The following is a 22,781-nucleotide window of genomic DNA, read 5'->3' as shown; positions in this document are numbered from 1 at the left end:
CCGAGACTCTTGTATTTGGCTTTGTCGGCACTAGAAGCCAGTCCAGAGTTAAGGCGTGACTGTGGTATCCGGGAGGTATTTATGTGGAATTTTGGCTCCTAACATTGTAAAACTGAGGCCATTTTGAACTGCGAGTGAACTAGAAACGCCCTAGAAATCTTTTTTAATACACAAAACATTTTTTTGTGCTTATAGAATGGGGTGTTCTGCTTCAACTTTCGTCGGGTAGGGTTTTTGGAATGCGGTTTTGTTTGCTTGTGCCAACACCTCCACCATTCGGGGAGCATTAGGGTTTCATCTTGTATTTCTGGAAGGAGATGTTGCAGTAGACGAATGGAAATCTTTTACTGTCACTATATACACTCAGGCAACTAGAAGTCGTGTTCACAGGCACAAACTCTGGCGTTTGCGGGTGCCCAAACGACCGATCACCTACACAAGTGGACGGAGCCGTCCGCGCAGCCAAGAGCCAACAGTCCTGGCCGGCTCGGGTGCCAGTGCGGGTGTGTGACTGCCGGGCCTCCTGGCACTGCCACCACACTGGCAACCACACCTGACCGTACCTTGTACACATGTGCCACACCCTCTGCGTCTCCGCTGCACAGCAAAACACCGTCCAATGATGTGCTACACCTCACCGCGTGTCCGCCTACAGTGTGTCCCTCATAGCGCAGCTTCTTGTGGAGGCGGTACGGGCGCGCTGCGTCGAACATGGCAACGTAGTTGCCGTTGGACTGCGCCAGGAACGCGTTCCCCGGAGGCAGTTCTTCGAGGCAGGGTAGGGTGTAGCGTTCCTGGTAGAGCTGCGCGGAAAGTGGAGCCCCCGAGGCCACGTCCCAGACTGAGAGCGCGGCGCAGCACGAGTCTCTCGCCACGAGGTCTCCGCTGCACGCAAGCTCGAGTCCGCCGTGGAGGGGGAGGAGGTCGAGCATGTCGCCGCAGCGGGCTTGGAAGCAGCGGACAGGGCCGGCGTCGGCGGGTCGGCGCGTGTCCCAGAGTTGCGCCACATCCCTGCAACCTTATTATAATAATAAATGATCATTAAAGTGCCCCAAAACGACCGCAATGGTCTTTAAATTAGTGCACCTGCACAAAAACACTAAGCAAGAAACAGAAATATGCATGATCATACTCAAGACATGAAAAAAAAAAAGTACAAAACAAAAATGGAAATTCCTAAAAAGTGAATTGCTCGACAGGCGGCAAAACACAGGCCAACCCACGGATGTCGAGATCTGGGATGGCGACACCGTTGCAAAGTAACTGGCTCCAAGAAAAAACTGAAACGTTACGTAATAAACGAATATGAAAAAAAAAAAAAAAATTAAATGTCTGGTAGAGCAAAAATTGACAGAAGAATTAATATAGAGAATGGAATGTGGCAGGTTCAGAGTTGAGGCCTCTTCACATGTACGCTGGAGAGCTAACTCGGTGCAATAGACACGGCGGTGACATCGCCCTATGTTGGCACTATATTTGCGCTGCATCGGCGCTACGTCGGCATTGTTTTGGCACTATGTCGGTGCTCCCACTGCATGCGCCCCCTTTATCTTGCACACTTTCTAACTCCGTGCCAAGTCAGCACTGTCGGTGGTGCTGATGCAGCACTGACTGCATTACCTCGGTGCTGGGATGCATCTGTGAGCCGGCCTTTAGGTTAAATGGCTTTTTCTAACACAGAAAGTGTTAGAGGCTGACTCCTAGCAGCAGATGCACTCGTGTAACGAAAGAGCATTGCAGGAAACTTGATTGGACACGAGCATTGTCAGCGTTCGGCTGGAACTCGCATCCTCGACACGAGTTTCAGCCAATGCCGGCGCTTGTGTCGTGTCTTCCACTGGCCAGTGGCGTTCGTTCAGGTATCGTAAACGCTTTGTGAAGTTCGTTTAGCAGCACGTCTACAGCTGGTGACGGGTCTAAAGTAAAGTGGAAGCTCCTCCCACCCCTCTTTCCTTTGGCATAGCAAACACTGGAGGGGAGGTTGCCTCCTCTCCAACGTTCGCTCTGCTAAAGTGGAAAAGGATGGGAGGAGCTTCCACTTTACTCTTAACCTGTCAACTACAGCCCGTTTGGTCAGATGCCTAACCAACCAACCTATGTTCAAAATGCTCTTCGTCAGATAATTTAACGTATGGCACGTGTACACTTGAAATGAAACCTGGTGATCCTTCAGAACCTTCTAACCCACCCCTCCTCTCCCACCTTGTCTGCCTCTCCTCACTCCACCCTTGGTCACATGACTTTCCCGTTAACCAATCAGCTTCGAGCACCTCGCTCTTCCTCTCCCTCCCGTCAATTAATCGGTGTCGAACCTCGTGGCCACGCTTTCATCCAGACTTCACTTTTGGGCTTCACGAAGTGCCGAGCACCTAGCCAAAAAATGTTTCACGTTAAAATATCGGGGTCAAAGCAGAAGTGTGCAACTGCAAGAGACGTAAACTTCACGTTCCCCTCGAGCGCCAACCTTGGTAGGGCTTTCAGAGATGCTACGCACAACAATGGTCGCGCTATCGGGAATGTGCACCAAGGGCATTCATGTGCGACATCACCACAAAGCGATGCGCAACACATTCCATGGTACCACTGCCATGGCCACAATAACGTAAGAAAAGGGGTAATTTTTTCTTCTTTTATAGCGCAGCTCTTGGGCATCCGTTTCCGGGTTTTGCGGCGTCGCCAGCGTCGCCATAGCGGGGAAATTCAGTTTCTCCGCTAGGTTTTTAGCGGGGAATATGAGGTCGCATGAGACTTGATGTCACGTCACTTATGAACAAATTCAGTTTCTATGCTAGATTTAGGTAAATCCAGCGGAGATACTGAATTTGTTCACAGGTGACGTGACATCATTTGTGACGTTTCCCCGCTAAATTTAGCGGGGAAACTGAATTGGTGTTGAGGTCAAGCAACATCAATTTTGCCGCTTAATTTAGCGGGGAAACTGGGAGGAGGGGAGGGTATGGAGGAGGAGGTGCATGCCCTCCCCTCCACCTCAAGAGTCCAATATTGTATCGCAGGGATTTGTAAATGTCTCATTTTTTCATGATGTTTGAGATTGTATGTTATGCTTTTGCCACAGATTTTTATAGAATGTTTAGAGTTGCCGGAAAAAAAGTTTAATGGAAGCAAAAGCACCATTGAACAAGATTCCCTCATGTGTCCGTGACGTTTGCCTTAGGGCAGTGGTATGATATTCGCGAGATTTCGACACTTTAAAATGAAGGAAGTCTCTGGTAGCTGTAACGGAGTACAACTCATCCGCCACAGTATCTTCCCGGCGCCAGTTTTCATTGCACATATGTTTATGCATGCAGTTCCTCATTTCGTAAATTCACATCTCCACCGGGTGGCATTGCCTCCATTGAATTTACAATGTACGAATATATGTGCTCTCTGTTTCGCCGTACCCTGTCAGTCGAGTATTCATTGTTTCCAGACCGAAATATTCATTCGCGTGATTGACATTTACCTACGAATACTTGAGCTTCATTGGAGGGGTCCGGCCTTAGGCACGAAGGAGGGCCTCCATCCGGCGTGCACGCGAAGACCGCGCCGTCCCCGACAGGGTCCAAGAGCACCAACTGACCGTCCCATCCACAACGGAACACCTTGCGACCGCAGAGCGTGAAACGAGCGCAGCGGATACTCTGTCCAGCCTGACGGATGTACAGACAACGCCCCGTGGTCGTGTGCCACAACTTGACGCAGCCGTCAAGAGACGAGCTTAGGAGCAGTTCTCCGAAAGGGGCTGGAGCCCAGAAGGAGGCAGTGATGGGTTTACTGTGTGCAGTAATCTTAAAGAATGGCCTATACGCCGTTCTACTGACGTATTTCTCCGAAACGACGTGTTCACTGAAAGCCAGCGCAGGTTCGAAGCGGACTGTTTTCTGTTCTGATTTCGTTGTCTCAATAGGCGGCCTATGAGGCGGCGATGATGCTGATGATGCAACACTTTCGGGGAATTTTCTGACTGGGTCGGCAGTTAAGTATTGGGATCGGAAACGTTTTACAACGGGCTGGGGCGAAGGCTTGCGCGCAGCACCGTGCTTGCGGGTTCCTAGCGTTGTCGCCGATTCGCTTAACATAAGGTTACTACGTAACTGATCGTACTCGCGATCGGCGGATTCTTGCAGTCTTTCGTCCCAGTCCGTGTCGTTTAAGTTGAAGTAATCGGCTGACGACAGCGTTGTATCGTCGTCGCTGGACGACTCGGACGCGCACATGGCGTTGTTTACCCAGCCTCTTGAACAAATATTACTGCAAACAACCGCTATCTGCGGATTAATACCGTTTTCCCACGCGCCTGTTCCGCGTAGTCTTCCACTGTTCTAAAGTTTATAATTTGCAACTTATATACGTAAACACTGACCTTTAAATATTTATTACAAATTTTTAAATGTACAAGGATCAAATAGAATGTCAACTGAAAAACAAAACAAAAACGTTTAAGCGTGTTAAAAGTTTAGAACTATATTACCACACGGATACTGTTGCGTTGAGAGGTTTCGTCTTTTCTCTCCCTTTTCCTTTAACCGCTGAACGATGGTTGTATTTACGCCAAATTCGCGCATAGGCAGTGAACCGAAGTTCCTAAAGGGCAGAGTGCAAAGCTGTGCGGTTGCACCGGCAACGAAGAAGAAAAGCGTCCCGAACTGGGTGCAATTAAAGCGGTAGAAGTTACTATTCCTCACTTGTGAACGTCGTCTAGCTACGATTCGGCAATACCGGTGTGTCATGGGTTGCGCTCGAGCTCTGTGCAGTAACTTTAACGCAACAATTATTTTCTAACGAGTAAATGAACCCACGCGCTGCTTCCACAGGTGATAATGCGTCCGATCAGTGAACCATAATATTAATTAAAATCGGCAGGTCGGCGATCGCTCTCGCCCTCTCGCCGCCGTTCTGGACCCCACCACATGACGAACTACATTCTCTGATGCACGGCATGTTCCTACGCGTTGCGCATTGACTCGCGTTTCCCAAATTATCGCGCCACTGCGCTTTGAATTCTCCAGTTACCCCTTTAAGAGGTCATAAACTCATCCAGTCTCCAAATAACTCAAAGAACGAGTTTGATGCAGCGTCAAAAACCCAACTGGCCTTGGCACTATTTCTCGCGATGGAGGTAACATATTGCTCATCGAAATTGCGCGCAAGCAAAAAAAGAAACGCGAAAGAGTAAATAAAGGAAAAGTAAGCTCTATGGCGGAAAGTTGACAAGCACAGCCGTCACTTTCTGGTTACTGTAGCCCGTCAACCGGCGCCCTAGGATTGGCGACCCTGCACAAATCGTCTCCGGTAAGTTTTCGACGATGTGCACTCATTGCCGACTGTATCGGACCTTGGGATGCGCCGACGCGAAAACATATTTGGAGCTGGGTCTCCAAGGGGGAAGGGAGGTGGTGGGGTGCCTTCGGTGGCTCCTATCGCGCGCTGCACAGATTGCTCTCAAGGTTGGCCTAGCGCCTTCTATTTTAACCCAACACGTTTTGAGACAGCCGCGTATGCAGCGAATCCCGCGAGTTTACTGCGCCGAATCCTTTAAAAGAGCGTCGTGCCGACTGCTCAGCTGTGACTCTCGTTCGCTGCGATCTCATGCATCGCGTAGCTGCGCCTACCCATGCAACTTGCACGACCTACTGAGTCATATCTGCGTTATTTTCCGCTTCTGTGTCGGGTATAATGGGTGGAAAATGCCGTGTGCATTTAAAGTACCGGCGCATTTTACGGAAGCACGACCATTTGGTACGTGCGTGCGGGTTGCTCAGTTCCGTAATACATCCAGCTCGCAGCATACACCTCAAGCTCGTGCATGGCGTTGGTTAGTGATGCTGCGTTGCGAATGAATTGGTATTAAAAAAAAAAAAAAAAAGTGTGCGCTTGGTAGTTGGTCCGCTGTGCAGCTGTTTTGTGCAGCTGGGACTGTTGCGCGCTTTGAAGCAAGGTGATGTCGATTGCCGAGCGAGGGGGTTAGGTGCGCACCAAACTTGGTGCGTCCGTGCTCACGTACTTTTGGCGGGGAAGGGAACCTTTTCACTCACTTTTACGCGTTGCTGGCACGGACCCAGTAGTACATGCACAATCCCAACCTATCAGAGTCAGCTATCTTTAGAAAAAAAAATAAAAATAAGATAATGCTGGAAATTAATCTTTTTGCTGACCTTAGACAGACTCAATGGGAACTTCAGTCCCTAAATGTCTCAAGATTAAGGCTAAGAAGTCTACTCACAGATTATATTTTGTTTCAGCGTAACTTGGAAAACAATGAAAACTACAGTGTCAGTGAGCCAATCGGAGCTTTAGAGCGAGACATGTATGTACATAACAACATACTCTCAATGTGCATGTCGTCTGAAAAACCGCCAACTTCACTCCGGTGTCCTAACTGGCTTGCGATGGTTGTAGCTTTTCTTCTTTTCCAAGTTATGCTGAGACGGGGTATAACAGTGCAAACACTCGGCACCAATTTTGCATGGGAAACCATATGCGTTTGTCTTTTTAATGTCGCATTCATTTTTTTGTTTATACGCCTAATCGTAGCACAAACCAAGAATCATGATGCAAAGGTTGCTATGTACTGAAATACAGAACGTTCAGAACATCTAAGGTCAACCACAAAATTGTAGTGCCCACAAGAAAAGCAAGGTTTAGGTTAATCTTTTTCCCCTCAAAGGACATTGCAGAAAGCCCTACTTTCAGTTTTAGATAATGGGTTGTTTGGATTATACCTAGCGTGCACCATAACAGCAGAAAAGGAGGGAGTGAGGGATATGTTGCTCTGGTGGCAGAAATGTTGCTCCTCCTACGGACCGTTTTAGTTTTACCTTCATCTCCAGTCACGTAGTTCACTTATCTGGTAAACGGGACGAAAAAAAAGAAAGCAAGACGTTACAATGTGGAACAAGTAAAGTGGTATGAAATAGGCAAATACCAGAGTGGGACTGTCATTATTGCCGCGTGAGCACCTTCCAGTGGTGTGGCGAGAGTAAATAGTTGTTTTCCCGCATACAGGAAAGTTCCGCCGTTTATCATGGCGATGCCCACACAGAAAAGGTCCACATACTTTTTCCAAGTACCTTCTATCCTCAGTCACATAGGTCATGTATGGGTGCGCAGGACGAAAAAGAAAACAATGTTACAATTTTGGGCAGGTAAAATGTAGTGTCGAAGAGTACAACGAGAATCACTTACAGTCTCAATTAAAATGTAAACACCTTCCGGTGGCGTGGGAAGAGCGTTCCAGTGGCGTGGTGAGAAAAAATACTGTAGACGGCTTCATTTTCAGGAAGACCTAATTTTCGCAAATTTCTCAACTTGAATAATAGTAATAACAATAAAAAAAAAATTGACTACCTAAATACATAAAAATATACATAGCATATCACTTCGAATCGAGAAATTTTGTGCCTGCAGTATGTTCCTTAACCCACACTTTGCACAATTCACGAAATATTGAGCTTGTGCAATTAAGGTCGTTTACTGTAGATGCTTTGCCACGTGCCCAGAACCGTATATGTAGAGAGTTTGGCCATTCGTTGGGAAGTATAGGAGACAAATGAGAAGGCGCCATTGGCCGAAAGTGGGCTGAGCGTGTTCCAGGGCGTCTTCAGAAATTCGAATGTGACCAACCAGAAGCTGGAAATAATACCCTGGCGGTGGTCGCGAGAAACAAACCTGATAGCTGCATTAAAGTAACTCTCGATGGCTGAAAATATGGTACACGTGATGTTTCAATCACGCTCATCAAAAATGATGGTGGAAGAGTGCGACTAGCGAAACAATCGACATAATCCGTACGCCGAGGGCCGGGAATCCGCCGTCCGAGCGGTCACACTCTGTCCGCGCAAAACGGAGTTGAGCGGCGCATTCGTTTCTTACATCTTCCTGCATGATCATAATCAAACAACACGTGCACCCTATTTTCAACCACAAAGAGTTACTCTACTTCACTCTTACGCGCATATTAAAACCATTTACGAACATAGACCTTTGATCAGAACTGTTTCTCGCTACCACCACTAGGGGATTCTTTTCGGCTTCTGGTTGGTCAAGAGAGCATGCCAAGCCCTACTTCCGAGTCTGCCGCACGCCCTAGCTCTGCCCGCGCCTCCCATTGACCAAACTCTCTACATATACGGCTCTGCACGTGCCAACAGTTCCGCCATTCAAAATGGCGACGTCCGTTTGGAAAAGCTCTGTTTACCAAACTCTCTACTCGGCTCTCGGCACTTTGGTACTGGTGCCCCCTTGACTAATACCTAGAAGACAAGACGTGCACCTTTGATCTCCAAGCGTTGTCACTGGTGTATCCGCCCATCTTGCTTCATCATTGCCGCCAACGTGTCGTAGAGCATCTTGCAACAAGCGTGACACTAACACGCGGCGACGGCAGAGCGGACGCGTCTGCCGCTTTGCGTCACACTCTTGTCAATCTCCGACGTGTTTGCTGCTTGGTGCAGCCCGGGAATCCACTAACGACCACGTAATGCGCAGTTCAAGGTGGTGTTGCCTCGACCTCGTCTTCCCTCATTTCCCTTAACTTCCCCCTGTGACCGCATGCCGTCTGCAGATGGGAGCAGCGAGGCGTGCCCCGCTCTAGGGCATGTCCGGTCTGGAGGCGCCATCACCCCAGTCGCCTCCCCCGGCGCCCCCTCCCTCCTCGTCGGCCATGACGGTGGACTTCTCGGCCTTCGGGCTGCCCTTTGGGGATGGGCTGCCCTTTGGGGATGTTTCAATCACGCTCATCAAAAATGATGGTGGAAGAGTGCGACTAGCGAAACAATCGACATAATCCGTACGCCGAGGGCCGGGAATCCGCCGTCCGAGCGGTCACACTCTGTCCGCGCAAAACGGAGTTGAGCGGCGCATTCGTTTCTTACATCTTCCTGCATGATCATAATCAAACAACACGTGCACCCTATTTTCAACCACAAAGAGTTACTCTACTTCACTCTTACGCGCATATTAAAACCATTTACGAACATAGACCTTTGATCAGAACTGTTTCTCGCTACCACCACTAGGGGATTCTTTTCGGCTTCTGGTTGGTCAAGAGAGCATGCCAAGCCCTACTTCCGAGTCTGCCGCACGCCCTAGCTCTGCCCGCGCCTCCCATTGACCAAACTCTCTACATATACGGCTCTGCACGTGCCAACAGTTCCGCCATTCAAAATGGCGACGTCCGTTTGGAAAAGCTCTGTTTACCAAACTCTCTACTCGGCTCTCGGCACTTTGGTACTGGTGCCCCCTTGACTAATACCTAGAAGACAAGACGTGCACCTTTGATCTCCAAGCGTTGTCACTGGTGTATCCGCCCATCTTGCTTCATCATTGCCGCCAACGTGTCGTAGAGCATCTTGCAACAAGCGTGACACTAACACGCGGCGACGGCAGAGCGGACGCGTCTGCCGCTTTGCGTCACACTCTTGTCAATCTCCGACGTGTTTGCTGCTTGGTGCAGCCCGGGAATCCACTAACGACCACGTAATGCGCAGTTCAAGGTGGTGTTGCCTCGACCTCGTCTTCCCTCATTTCCCTTAACTTCCCCCTGTGACCGCATGCCGTCTGCAGATGGGAGCAGCGAGGCGTGCCCCGCTCTAGGGCATGTCCGGTCTGGAGGCGCCATCACCCCAGTCGCCTCCCCCGGCGCCCCCTCCCTCCTCGTCGGCCATGACGGTGGACTTCTCGGCCTTCGGGCTGCCCTTTGGGGATGGGCCCCAGGGCCTCTACCTCTTCCCCGAGGCCCCCTTCTCCCCCAAGGACAAGGGCTCCTCTCCGCAGAGGCACGGTCGCGCCACCTACGACCACGCCGGAGACGCCATGCTCAGCGCCATCAACTACGGGTGGGTGGCGGAAAAGTGACGTGCTCCTGCTAATGCTCTCGGATTAGACCCTTTTCAAAGTGTGTGCCATCTGGTGGCCACTGCGTCAATTATCCAATTCCACCGTTGTTTGGGCATGTACTCTGAACATGTATTGGCAGTGTCTCCTATACACTTTCAGTGCCTGGCAAAAAAGTAAAAAAAACAATGTGCCGCTGCCGTCGGCGCGGGTGAAACATTTCGCCGCTAGGCACGCCGTTGAAACAAGGTCGTTGGTCGTCGCCAGTCGCCGCCACTGTTTTTCCACGGCTGTGCCACTGCACACGCACGGCAGTGGCGGCGAGCGATCGCCTCGACTCTGTGTCGAAATCGTAACATTATTTGACATCATTACTTAATTTTTTTATATACTGTTACGCTGTTTGCACCAAAGACGGGCATCTTTTCAGAGTCCCCGCCGGTTTCTTCCCAGGACAATGTTCTGTCTTGATTCTTTAAATGCAGATTGCATACCTTTGAGTAACACGACGTCGAATTTTGGTGTGCAGCTTCTTCGTCGGATAGTAAAAGTTCACTCTTTTCTTGGGTCAGTGTCAGCAGGGACTTTATGAAAGAAATCCTTTTTGGCTCTTATTCGTCCGACTTCTATCGGAGCACTTGGAAAGTGTGTTGTTTCAACGTATCTTCACGGCGAAATCGCGCCAACCATGTCGAGTGCCAGGCGTCGCAGTGACGCGGTCACACAGGCCCCTCCTAGCATGCCTGGATTTCAGAGTGTTTCCAATGGGCCCGATCTGGATCCTGGTTTATGGGCCGCGTTTTCTGCGAGCAGGTTGAGGAAAGCGTCAATCGTTTGCAAGCATGTCCACCCTTCCGCCTGCTTTCTTTCTTACCATGGGACAATGTAGCGCATGTGCAGTTAGGAAAAGTCTGCATAAGAGGTTTCCGCCATTCAATTGCTAACGTCCTCCAAGGTTTCAGTTGTTCCCTCTTAATTTTGGTTCCTCCAGGCAGATCCTGTTAACACAGCGCCCTCATGGAGGAACCACAAGCGGTCACGCGATGGCCTCAGTGGGCCGTTTTAGCAGGCACTGAAAGTTTATAGAAGGCACTGGCATTGGACATGAGAGTCGCGTCTGCATTCGGAGTGAATGCAGCTCGGCTCATATTGTAAATGAGGGCTGTGCCAGCGTTCGGCCAAGACTCAGGTTCAGTCACACACTTCGTGCCACGAAATGGCGACTGCTGATCGACTTTTGAAAAGGGTCTATCTGCCTGCGCTTTTGGCTACTTACCGGCAGGGAATGCGTACAGCCGATCACAGACTAGCTGATAACTGACTGGCTGATTGCCCTTGGTAGACATTCCTACCATGAGCCAGTCACTGACTAGCTGATCAATGGCTGGCTGATTTCTCTTGACAGGTGTTCCCTGCCAAGAATGATTGGCGCTGCGGCCCCCTGCTTATTTCTCAGAATTTGCCTGCGTGTCTGGCTACTTCTCAGCAGAGGACGCCTAGAGCCGATCACTGACTAACCGATCAGTGACTGTCCGATTGCTCTTGACAGGTGTCCCCTGTCAAGAATGCTTGACTCCTGGTGAGGAATGCCAAGAGCCAATTGTTGACTAGCCAATCACTCAGTTGATTGGCCTTTGGCAAGAGAATGCTGAGAGATGTTCCCCAAAATCGACAAAGGGATATCGAAGAAACAATGAGGTCAACGAAACAAGTGTTTTGACCAGGAAACAAGGCACTCCGTGCTGAAACAATGTTTAGTTTTGTCAGTCCTAGTGACTGGTTTTTGCATGCTCCAGCAGGAGGTATGCTTTGACAGCTTTTAAGGGGCGACAATGTACTGGGGACACATCCTTCAGCTTTTCTGATTGCCATTTTCGTTAATCAAAAAGGGTAATTCCAGTGGCTTTTTCTTAGGAATTTGGGGGCTACACGTGGGATATGTTTCATAATCTTTTCTTTCTCTGCCTGAAAACAATTGCGTTGCGAAACAGTAGTGTCATATATCCACTTATTCTCAAAACTGAAAGTTGACGCGGCATGATCGGTGTCGCGTATTGCTGGGGTCTGCAAGGAGGTGGGCGGGGGTGAGGATTACAGAAAGATAGGTGGAAAGAGCCGGGTGTAAATATATATAAAAAAAAGGGCACCTACATGTTATGTCATGATTGCCAGGAGGATTTAAAAGTGGGATCAGTGTACTTTCAATACTTGTACGTGCAATAATCGAAGCAAAAAGTCGCCCCTCCGCCACACTATAGTCAGATACAACATAAGAAAGACAGTGCAAGGGGGAAAGGGCACGCACAAGAAAAGCCATTGGGGAAAGGAGGTTGCTCCTATCCACTTCAGCTCTCCTAGCTCCTGCCCTTTTCCCCCTTGCACTGTCTTTCTTGTGTTTTATCAGATTATAGCCTGGAAAAGGAAGCGGTAAGACATCCTTTGCCAGGCTATGAGGTGGGTAAGATGGGGAGACAGAATGGCACGAAGCTGTTGTTCAAAGTAAGCATGTGAGCGCTCCGTGGATGTCTTACTTATGGGTGCCACCTGCGGTTGCGGAGTAAATGCGACTTTCTCAGGGCCTCTTGAATGTGAGACGCAGTAGACGGAGCATGCGGCAAACAGAATGATTGGAATGCGGCAGCGCCGAGCAGAGCTTTGGCATCAGCTTGCGGCAAAAGAGAACCAAATACTCGGAACTACTTCAACCCGTTGCGGCAAAGGGGTCTGCTTTCTTTCTCTCCGCTCTTTTGTTGTTCTCTTTTACACTCTTTCTTTGTGAAAGTCTGGAGCGTGCTCGTTTCACGGAGCAGAGAGCCCCTGTATGTCTGAACACGTTATGTTTTTCCCCCACCGGGAGTAACACAGAGGCACTCGAGCAAAGGGGTTTGGCTGGCACTAGTAGTTTCCAATCAGTGAGGAGACGAGCGCTGCATCAGGGTTCTGGCTAGCAGTCGGCCTGCCGACTCCCATCGCTGGCACCTTACCGGATATGGTTAGGTGCCAGCCATGTAACACATTCTGTGCAAAAACAAACAAACAAAGAGCACCTATAAAAATCTGGTGTCATGTGCATTGCCTGCTAAACTTTTCTGATTCCTCTGGCAAGTGGGGCACAGGAGTTTCAATGACCACTTCGGAGTAATTATTGTCGGAATATTTATTTTAACATATCAGGCTGACCTTTTCAGGCAGACTGAATCCAACTAACTGCATTTTTTCTTTGATTGGGACAGTTTAGCATGGTTTTCCTCTAGGTTAATCAAACATTATTGCGTTTTGTTTTTTTATATTGTTGTGCATGGTAGCTGTCCATGCGGACACATTTCTAAGGAAAATTGGAGCCTATTTACAGCATGCCCCTTTTACAGTGCATGCTGTAAACAGTGTGCGCATGCTGTAAACAGCATGCACTTTAAATTAACCGCAAATTTGGTTTCTCCACATATCACTCTGTGATTTACTTTAGAGGTGGGGCTAGGTGGGGGAAGTTTAGAGTGAAAATATCAACAGATAAATTTAGCTCTTTCAAAAAGAACGAAAAACCTGTTTTGGGCATTCTACAATGGCACTTGCAGACGGTATTGTAGTGGTGCTCGCCGACTTGTAAGTGCTGCCATTATATGGTGCAACATGAAGTACAAGAGGATGTGGTGCCTCATTCGATCGTCTCAGTACAAGAGGGGGATTTAAATACCTCTTTTTATATTTAGCTAAAAAAAAATAAAATTATTGCACTTTGAGAATCATACATTACAGAGACGTGCTGGTTGAAGAAGCGTAGTCAAAACGTTCGGAAGATAGTCTGCTAAGCTCAGTGCCAAGCATCCTGGATGCTCCCGACGTCTGTCGGCAGCATTGAGCAGACAGCATGCAATGTCTGCGAATGTCGCCATAGATTTTCTGAAACAGGTTATTCTTTTTTTTTTTCTGAACGAGGTAAGTTTATCCATTGATATTATTACTCCAAGCTTCCACCACCTGGCTTCACCTTCGCAGTAAATCGCAGGGCGATACAATGAGAAACATATTTTTTGTGGACCGTCTTGAAGTGGGTTTTGATGTGTTAGCGAACGTGCTGTATGTGTGGTGGCTGGATATCTCTCTCAACTCTCTTATGTGGATCTAGCTCTTCTGGTTTGTTGACGAGACTGCCAGTGGTGCCCGGGAAATAGTGGTCCCACTTGGTGAATTTTCAGGGAGGATGAGGTCCTCCAAGAGGGCTTCGAGGTCCCCTTTGGCTCACTGGACGGCTTGCTCCGGCTACCCCCTCGGCCGGCCACGGCTCCGGCCGATCCGTCCCCTTTCGATCTCCTCGGCGACACGGAGCTTCAGCTGTCACCGCAGTCCTTTGGAACGGCCGCGGACGCCGTTGGATCACTCGGCGGCCACGGAAGCGACACGGGTGAGCGTCACTGACGTCTTCGGATTCAATCGTAAAGGCTGGTTCATGCGCCTTTGACTGCTTCCTACGGAGCGCCGTAAAACCTCTTGGGATCTCTTGCGACGATAGAACAGGCTGGCACCATCTATTGGGCAGCTGTGGAACGCTTGGAATTTCCGTACATTTCCCATTTCTTCCACGCATCATTCTTTCTTGGCTCGAAGAAATTTCGGCAATATCATTAACAATCATTTCTCATAAATAGTACATACATTTGATCTTGAAAATGCTGCAGAAACCTTTGCTCAAGTGAAATGTAGTCCCAGTGTCAGCTCATAGGTGGTGCCAGCGTGTCCTCTCATCATAAGAGATTGCAAGAACTCGGTCGTAAGGAAAAGCAAGTGTGTTACGGGCATTTGGGAGCGCACGATTGAGCCCTTGAGGCTCGCTTGCGCAGTGGCATCTGACCATTTTTGTCTGTGTTGCGTCGAGTTGTCGAGATGGTACGACCGAGTTACCGACGCATCTGTGTTTTGTATGCAGTGTGCCACGCCGCTTGTTGAATTGATTGCGACGCTTGGCATAAAGTGCGGCAATCGGTCCCGTCATCGAGTCTCATCGTACTAACTGCAATAATGGCACCGTACTGTTCTGTTGCTGGACGTCACTTTCGTACATCAACAGCACACAAATTCCTGTTGTTTACTGTGCGGCAATTATTCTATTCATTTTAATTTTGGCAGTGACATGGGAACAAAAGCTCTGTACAAAGCGTCGTACAGACCTGTATACGGAATGTGATAAAGATAGCTCTTTGGAGCAGAGTGTTGGCCGACAAGTAAACTACACTCGAGTTCGAAGTGACCACTGACGTAGTGCTTGCATCTAATTCATACGTCACATTATGCTAGTGTCCCGGATCCTTCGGCGCCCATTTTCAACTTTGTCCTTCATGAGCAATCTCGAGGCTGCCATCACACTCTGTTCACCCATAAGCTTACTGCAGTCTCGGTAAGTCCGAGGCAAAGCGCCGGTCTACAGATCCCTAGGTGGTGGGTTCGAATCTTGACTGAGGTGCCTGCCCGCAGTCCGACGAAGGCTTATTGTTAAGAAGGCACCGTGTAACCATGATTTCGGTTGCATGTCAAAGGATCCTCAGTTGTTAGAAATGAATCGTCAGTCCTCCTCTGGGGCGTGCCAGATGCCCCTCGTTGGTTTGGCTCGCAAAACCCAAGTTAAACTTTTCAGGGGTGAACGGAGCATGGTGGGGCAGAGATGCCTTGCACTCGATCGACAATGATAGCAGTCGAAGTGACGGGGCCGAATTTCGGAGAGGGTCTGTTGACGCCCGTGTCTGGGGTCACGCAGGGGTTGGGGGTCACGACCCGGGGACGAGCGGCCCTCTGTCGTGCGGGGGCGGTCTCCTGATCAAGCAGGAGGTGGACCGCATGTCGCCCCTGGTGGCGCAGCCGATGGCTGAGCCCCCAGCCAGGACTCTGCTCAAGGTTGGCGGCAACGGGAGGGCGCCCTCTGCCCAGCCCTGCCCCGTCTGCGGAAAAGTGAGCCGCTTTTTCTTAAGCATGCTTTTTAAGGGAACCCCACCCATCCCACAACTTTGTCCGTCGATCAGTCTGTGCATTTTGCTCTAAATTTAGTGGGGAAACCAATGTTATATGACCTATACAACTAATTCATTTCTCCCTAAATTTGGTGGAGGTAATTGATGTCACATGACCTATACACCGTCAGTTTCCCTGTTTAATTTAGTGAATAAATTTACGTCATGTAGCCTAAACCTTCAGTTTCCCTGCTAAATCTAGTGGGAAAATTTTTGTCACGTGACCTGACATGACTTATACTTCAACTTAGTTTCTCCGCTAAATTGAATGTGGAAGTAATGGGGGGTAGGCAATCTTTGCCACATGGGTGCGTGCTCAACATTTCATGGTAGGTGGGCCACTCATTCGGTAAAAGTGCATTAGATTGAATCGATTAAGAAATTGGAAGTTTGAACGTAAGAATATATGTTTTTTTCTTGTCAAAAGCAAAACGCATAGACAGAGAAAGGCTGCAAAGCCAGAACGACCGCCTCGCCTTCATTTGTTGTCTTGGTTAGATGGAAAACTTCTTAACTTCTTGATGATTTATTTTTATTTTTTTTTTTGTGGAACGACAGCAGCAGCACTGGGTGCGGGAGCTGTGAATGTTGCTGGCTTGGTGGCTTTTTTTACTTTGGGAGGACAGCGGCAACACTGGGCACAGGAGCCGCCAGTGTCGCCGGGTCGGTTACTTTTTTTTGCTTCGGAAAGACGGCGGCAGCACTGTACGCAGGAACCGTCCCTGTTGCCATATCGGTGGTTTCTTCTAGTCTTAGAGGACGGCGGCAACACCGAGCACGAGAGCCGTAGGTGTTGCCGGCTCGTTTCTGATAGCCACTTTTGCCGCGCATGCTTCCTGCGCCACAGGTTTTCAGCAGCTCCAGCGCACTGACCAAGCACAAGCTCACTCACTCGGATGAGCGCAAGTACGTCTGCCAGCAGTGCAACAAGGCGTTCAAACGGCAGGACCACCTCAACGGGCACCTGCTCACGCACCGCAACAAGAAGCCATACCAGTGCGATGTGGACGGCTGCGATAAGAGCTACTGCGACGCCCGGTCCCTCCGGCGCCACAAGGAGAACCACCATGCCTCCGTGGCGCTCACCGTGCTGCCCTTTCAGGTGAGACCACCCCCTCTGCTGCTGCTAATTCAAAAACCTGGGTCAACCATCTTCTTCTTTTTTGTTAACGTGGGACGTTTTTTGGTTAGGTGTTCGGCATTTTGTGAAGCCCAAAAGTGAAGCCCGGATAAAAGCGGGGCCAAGAGGCTCAACGCTGATTGGTTGACGGGTGGGAGAGGAGGAGAGAGGTGCTCAAAGCTGATTGGTTAACGGGGAGGTCACGTGACCAGGGGTGGAGTGAGGAGAGGTAGGTGAGGAGGTGAAATGGGAAAGAATAAGTGGGTTAGAAGGTTCTGGAAAATTACCATGTGGGTTATTCCAAGTGTACTCATGTCACGTTTAAATTATCCGACAAAGAGTGTCGTGAACATAGGCGTCTGGCTAAATAAATTAGACGTGCTGCTAAACGATGATATAAACGTTTGTGATGCCAGAATATTTGTGTGTGCAACATAATTGTTTACCAATTTGCCATAATGTTTTTTTTTATCCAGACAGAAGGTCAAGGGTAGCAAGGCAAAAGGCAGATTTCCTCTGCCTGACTAGGTCTTGCTACCCGTTTACACTTCTCAGCGGTCAACAACAAAACAACATCAGAGGAAAAGGAAAAGACCAATAAGAAATGCAAAAAAACCCCAGTAAAACAACAGTTTGTAACAACAATAATACTTAAAGGACACATGCAAAGGAAAAAAACATTTTTTTTAAACAGCTTAGATGGAAAAAGGATGTCAGCGATTTTACAACGAAGAAAAAACATTTTTAGAGCTATATTTACGGCGCTATACAAATTTGTAGTTGGCGCCCATGGGAGCCGCTGCTGGTCACGTAATAGGTCCGCGCGCCGCCGCGCTTCGTCGCCGCCGCCGCACAAGTTCGTCTGCTTCGGGGCGCCGCTGCCGTCGTCTGACCGGCGCACAGGTCTATCATGTCTGCTTGCGCTTTTTCAGGAGTTTCCTTTGGGCTCTAAAAGTTACCTATTAGTCTTAGTTTTTTGGTTATGCTTCAAACAAAAATTAATATAAGTTACTTTTAGATGCCATACAAAGCTTCCGAAAGAGCGCAAGCACCACGTGATAAATAAGGGCCAGTCACATGATAAATTAGAGCCACTTTTCCGCTTAGCCCACGGGCGCCAACTACAAATTCATATAGCGCCGTAAATATAGCTCTAAAATATTTTTTCTTCGTTGTAATATTGTTTTATGACATCCTTTTTCCATCTAAGCTATTTAAAAAAAAATGTTTTTTTTCCTTTGCATGTGTCCTTTAAGAAACAAGCGAGCTGGTGATGATTCATGGTGATAAAAACCCGAGACTCAGGAACACAGAAGGGGAGGAACACAACACAACGTCTCAATTGTTTTGTGTTCGTCCCCTTCTATGTTCCTGAGTCTCGGGTTTTTATTACCATGAGTTTGTAACAAAAACGTAATAACATACCTCGTGCAATGGTCACTCAAAAAAAGTGTACGAGATTATACAGAATTCAAGCATAGGGGTTCATCTCGGCAATCAAGAAGACAAAGTCAAGACACGTTAACATATTTAATTCATGTGGCACGATAGAAGGGTGGTTTTTAAGATTAGTATTTTTAAAGCTGCGCCTCGAGCCACCGTTGCGCATAACTTCTAAGATGGCTGGACGTTAGTTTTGAAAATTGGGTATTAAGCATGCCAATTGATGCGTTCCATAGTTCGTCCTTGACCGTGGTGTTTTACAAGAGCCACGACAAAGCTTGTATTGCGTACAGTGAAGTCTCGTTAATTTGAACCTGAGGGGGACCAAAACTTTGTTTGAATAATGAGAAGTTTGAATTACCAAGAGTTTTCTTCCTAGAAACCCATAGGACAGGACCTGCATGTTTGTTTGAATTATCCGCCAGTTTGAATTAAGGGAGTTCGAACTAACGAGATTCGACTGTACTGCTGGGATGGAATGAGTCGAAGAATGTGGATAGGTCTCCTTTTATCCCACCTCAAGAAATGCATCAAACGGCCGACTCTTAGACTGCCTCGGTGGCTCCAAGGCGAAGTGTCGGCCTACATATCCCTGGGTGACAGGTTCGAATCCTTGCCGAGGTGCCTGCAGTCTGACGGAGGCTCACTGTGGAGAGGTAACCGAGATTTTGGTTGCACTTCAAAAGATACCCAGGTGGTAAAAATTAACTCTCAGTCTTCCACTGGGGCGTGCCACTTGCCCTTTGTCGGTTTGGCACGTGAAGCCCCCAAGTTTGACTTTGATGGCTGACTCCTAGCCGCTTCCTTTAATGTGGAGGTTCTGGAACTCTTTTTCGTATTGAGGATCCCCATCCTTCTGGATTGACAGTCGAGGAACATGACCCGGCTTCGGCATCTATGTGGCGAAGCATCGCAGAAGGCTTTGGAGTGTGCTGACAATACTGCGCATACTAGGGAGCGTTAGCTCATAGTTATGCCTTAAGGGGGTGACTTAAATATGGTAAAATAAAACTTTAAACCAGAACTCAGGTTCTCAAACTGGGTTTCTAGGAACACTGGTATTCCCTGGGGTGGGTTCCCCACACAGCCAAATTTCCTCGACAGTCCCTAAATATAGTGGTTTTCCCAGTTTAAGCGTTGCTTTAGCAGATCTAAGCCATCCGTACCCACCGGGCAATGAAGTTTGATTCGACAAGCGGCGCCATCCTATGGGAAATTTTTGAGACTCTGAGACGGCCCGTGGTTGCAATCTTTGGACCCAATCTCGAGCTCGAATCTCCGAGCGCCATTGCGAACTGTGATGTAGTGCTCGTGTCCAACCGCTTGGTGACATGGCCTTGCCAAAGTTGCCTTGCCAAAGTTGCTTTGGCATTGCCAAAGCTGCCGTTTTGGTCACCAGCCACGCTGACTACCAGCCGACTGAGGTGCCTCCTGTTCACTGCCTTGGGGCCTTTGATGCAGAACCGTGGGGCAAACACCTCTTAGTGAATGAATTGCTGTTTACAAGGTCTGTAGGCTCCCAAACTGCTTCGGCACACCACCGTCGAAAACGGGGAGGGTCCCTCAGCTACCTATGTCGGTGATTAAGGGCTCCCCGAGATTGAAAAGCTTGGGAACCTCCGAACTAGAGGAACCTGTTGCCAAAGGGCGGTGGACAAAGGGCACTCTCAGGGAACCCGTGGTGGTACTCTGGGGAGGGTTTCCAGAAACTCGGTTTGAGAACCCACGCTGCGACGCACTCTATAGTCGGTTGCAAGCTAAGAAAAAAACCGGAAATGCCTTTCAGAGGAAAATGTAATCCTACGCCGAGAAACGCCAGCCAAATGTTTTCATGACGTCACGATTCCGTGGACCAATCGCGATCCTTTTGAAAAAAAAAAAAAGCTCAACATGGCTGCTGGCTTTAGCAACGCGATGCTAGTTTCTCGTGACAATTATTCTGCTTTTTTGCACTGTGTTTTACGTGCCCGAGATTACGCCACGAAATCTTAATGCTATCGGCTTGCGTTTGCAGCAGTTTTTGCACGACAACGTGAGAATCCAGCAACGCTATCGCCAACGAAAATTTCGAAGCGGGCGCGAGGCTTAGCACTGCTGAGAGGTGAGAAGCTACGCCGGACGTTGTCTGCTTCGTTGGATTTCTGTCGCCTCTGCCCCACGTTGCTACTCAACATAGTACCGGCACCGCTGCTTCAATTCGCTTTCCGATGTCACCTCAGTGGGATCAATGACGGAAGACAAAGAGAGCGGGGCAGGTGTCGATGACTTGGGAGGGTGCCGGTTTGTCAAAACCCGAAAAGTATAATTATTCTTGTTTTCTATTCATCCAACAAAATAAAGGCACACATTTCGTGCGCAAAGCCCACAAGACTAAGTAAATTCCTAAATATTTATTATTTGCAGAAACTATAAGTGCTTCGCTCTCCCTCAATCGAAGGCGCTGGAAGACGATATGTTAGACAGTATCTTGGACAGAAAATGAATTGGGAAGACGGTACATTGGACATGACTTTCTTTCTTTACTAAACAGCTATTTCGTTGACAAAAACATATTTTAACTTATTTAAATGTCCTGAATGAATTAAATATTGTAGTAGTTTAAGACATGTTTCCTGGAGAAAGAAAAAGCAACGTTGCTAGCGAACTACTTTCTCGACGGCGGAGGCACTTCAGATGGGCGCATTGCGCTTGTGGGTGGAGCTAAAAGATTGTTCTCAGCTTGCATCCGACTATAGTAACGGAGGAGCGTTACCGGAGTGCCCGCGCTAGAGGAACACGAGTCGCAACGGAACGGCGGCGCAGCGCTCGTGCCCTGTTTGTGCCATGTGCTGGCCTCGGGTGGGTGACATAGAAAGTCTCGTGCTACAACCCCGTTGTCCGGGAGGCGTGGAGCGAGCGCACTCGCGCAAATAGCGGGACGGTGTGTGGGAGGCGAGGAATACAGGAACAAGCACCCTTTGACTGAGAGAGACGCAAACTTCATGTTCCGCGAAGCACCGGCTTTGGCAAGGGCTTTTTTTCGGACGGAGGTGTCGGAACCATTCGTAGGGACGGGACGGGACGGGACGGGACGGGACGGGACGGGACGGGACGGGACGGGACGGGACGGGACGGGACGGGACGGGACGGGACGGGACGGGACGGGACGGGACGGGACGGGACGGGACGGGACGGGACGGGACGGGACGGGACGGGACGGGACGGGACGGGACGGGACGGGACGGGACGGGACGGGACGGGACGGGACGGGACGGGACGGGACGGGACGGGACGGGACGGGACGGGACGGGACGGGACGGGACGGGACGGGACGGGACGGGACGGGACGGGACGGGACGGGACGGGACGGGACGGGACGGGACGGGACGGGACGGGACGGGACGGGACGGGACGGGACGGGACGGGACGGGACGGGACGGGACGGGACGGGACGGGACGGGACGGGACGGGACGGGACGGGACGGGACGGGACGGGACGGGACGGGACGGGACGGGACGGGACGGAGTGAGGTGGCAGCAATTTTCCGCTCCCTCTTCCGTATGTTTTACAAAAAAATTTTTAAATATCTGTGAGGGCAATTGTTTTCATATTCCGATGCCCCCGCATTCAGAGACGCCACGCGCGACAATGTTTGCGCCGTCGTGGCACGAGATGCGTAGTGTGTTCGCAACATTGTTGCAAAGCAACGCACTATACCTTCTGTGTTACCCACTGCTTTTGCCACGATAGTGTAGGAAAGGGGTAAATTTAATGCGTAGAGTTCGTAAAATAAGTCCTGAGGAGAAGGGGACGAGCCTGTGCAGGCTGTTTTGTCCTCTTTTCTATGTGTTCCTCAGTCTCGAGTTTTCGTTGGTACAGACAGGAAAGATGCCTTTTCGTGCATGTATGCTACCTTATTTTTCGGTCTATGTTGCACTGTTGCGTAAGTCGCACCCCACTATAAACATCCGTTTTCAGAAGAAAGTTGTCATGTAGTCGTGCCATTGTATAGGTCACACTTCTTTGTATGGTCGGCGGTGTAGCTGCGAATGCCAGAAGGGCTGACCACAGTAGGTTGCTCTGCCTTTCCTCTTGTGTCTTGAAAGCCGATGCGCCTACGTCTTGCGAAGTTAAAAGGGGCACTCCGGCGATTCTTCCAGCTACCCCATCTAACTTTATTTTTGGAATCACTGGCCTTTACTCTTTTCAGTATGTTATTTAGTATCGCCAAATTCAGAATAGTTATTGTGAAATCGGCAAGTGAAGACAATGCCAAAACCAACATCCAAATATACCCGCGCTTTTCGCTGCCATGTGACGTCAGTGGAAGGCAAGCTTGCAGGTCAAGCAGGCGGTCTAAAAATGGACTATGCCGAGCATTTGTTTCGTGCTGCTGCGGGAG

At 49.3% G+C, this 22,781-nt stretch overlaps 2 protein-coding genes across 3 annotated transcripts in view; one reads left to right on the top strand and one right to left on the bottom strand.

Annotated features, from left to right (window-relative positions):
• Positions 1–326: 326 nt before the first annotated feature.
• Positions 327–4,936, bottom strand: LOC120838744 (WD repeat-containing protein 25). 2 transcript variants are annotated; one of them, XM_040208785.2, is made up of 2 exons: positions 3,467–4,936; positions 327–1,018 (listed from the first exon to the last, which is right to left on the bottom strand). In XM_040208785.2, the coding sequence occupies exons 1-2, from the start codon at positions 4,218–4,220 to the stop codon at positions 429–431; spliced, it is 1,344 nt and encodes a 447-aa protein (XP_040064719.1). In that variant the 5' UTR covers positions 4,221–4,936; the 3' UTR covers positions 327–428. The 2 variants fall into 2 exon arrangements, with proteins under 2 accessions (XP_040064719.1, XP_040356355.1); XM_040500421.2 differs by having other exon boundaries at positions 327–1,011.
• A 4,628-nt stretch (positions 4,937–9,564) lies between these two features.
• The window catches only part of LOC120838740 (transcriptional-regulating factor 1), a 41,322-nt gene continuing 28,105 nt past the window's right edge, over positions 9,565–22,781 (top strand). The window contains exons 1-4 of the mRNA XM_040208782.3: positions 9,565–9,839; positions 14,034–14,239; positions 15,587–15,777; positions 16,684–16,938. Coding sequence (XP_040064716.1) covers positions 9,601–9,839; positions 14,034–14,239; positions 15,587–15,777; positions 16,684–16,938 — 891 coding nt within the window. The 5' untranslated portion in view covers positions 9,565–9,600. The remainder of the gene's footprint in view (positions 9,840–14,033; positions 14,240–15,586; positions 15,778–16,683; positions 16,939–22,781) is intronic.

Source organism: Ixodes scapularis, unplaced genomic scaffold (assembly GCF_016920785.2).
Source record: "Ixodes scapularis isolate PalLabHiFi unplaced genomic scaffold, ASM1692078v2 PGA_scaffold4__175_contigs__length_147842914, whole genome shotgun sequence".
NCBI classification, from domain to species: domain Eukaryota; kingdom Metazoa; phylum Arthropoda; class Arachnida; order Ixodida; family Ixodidae; genus Ixodes; species Ixodes scapularis.
Note: the sequence above shows the minus strand (reverse complement) of the source record. Positions and strands in the feature narration are given on the sequence as shown.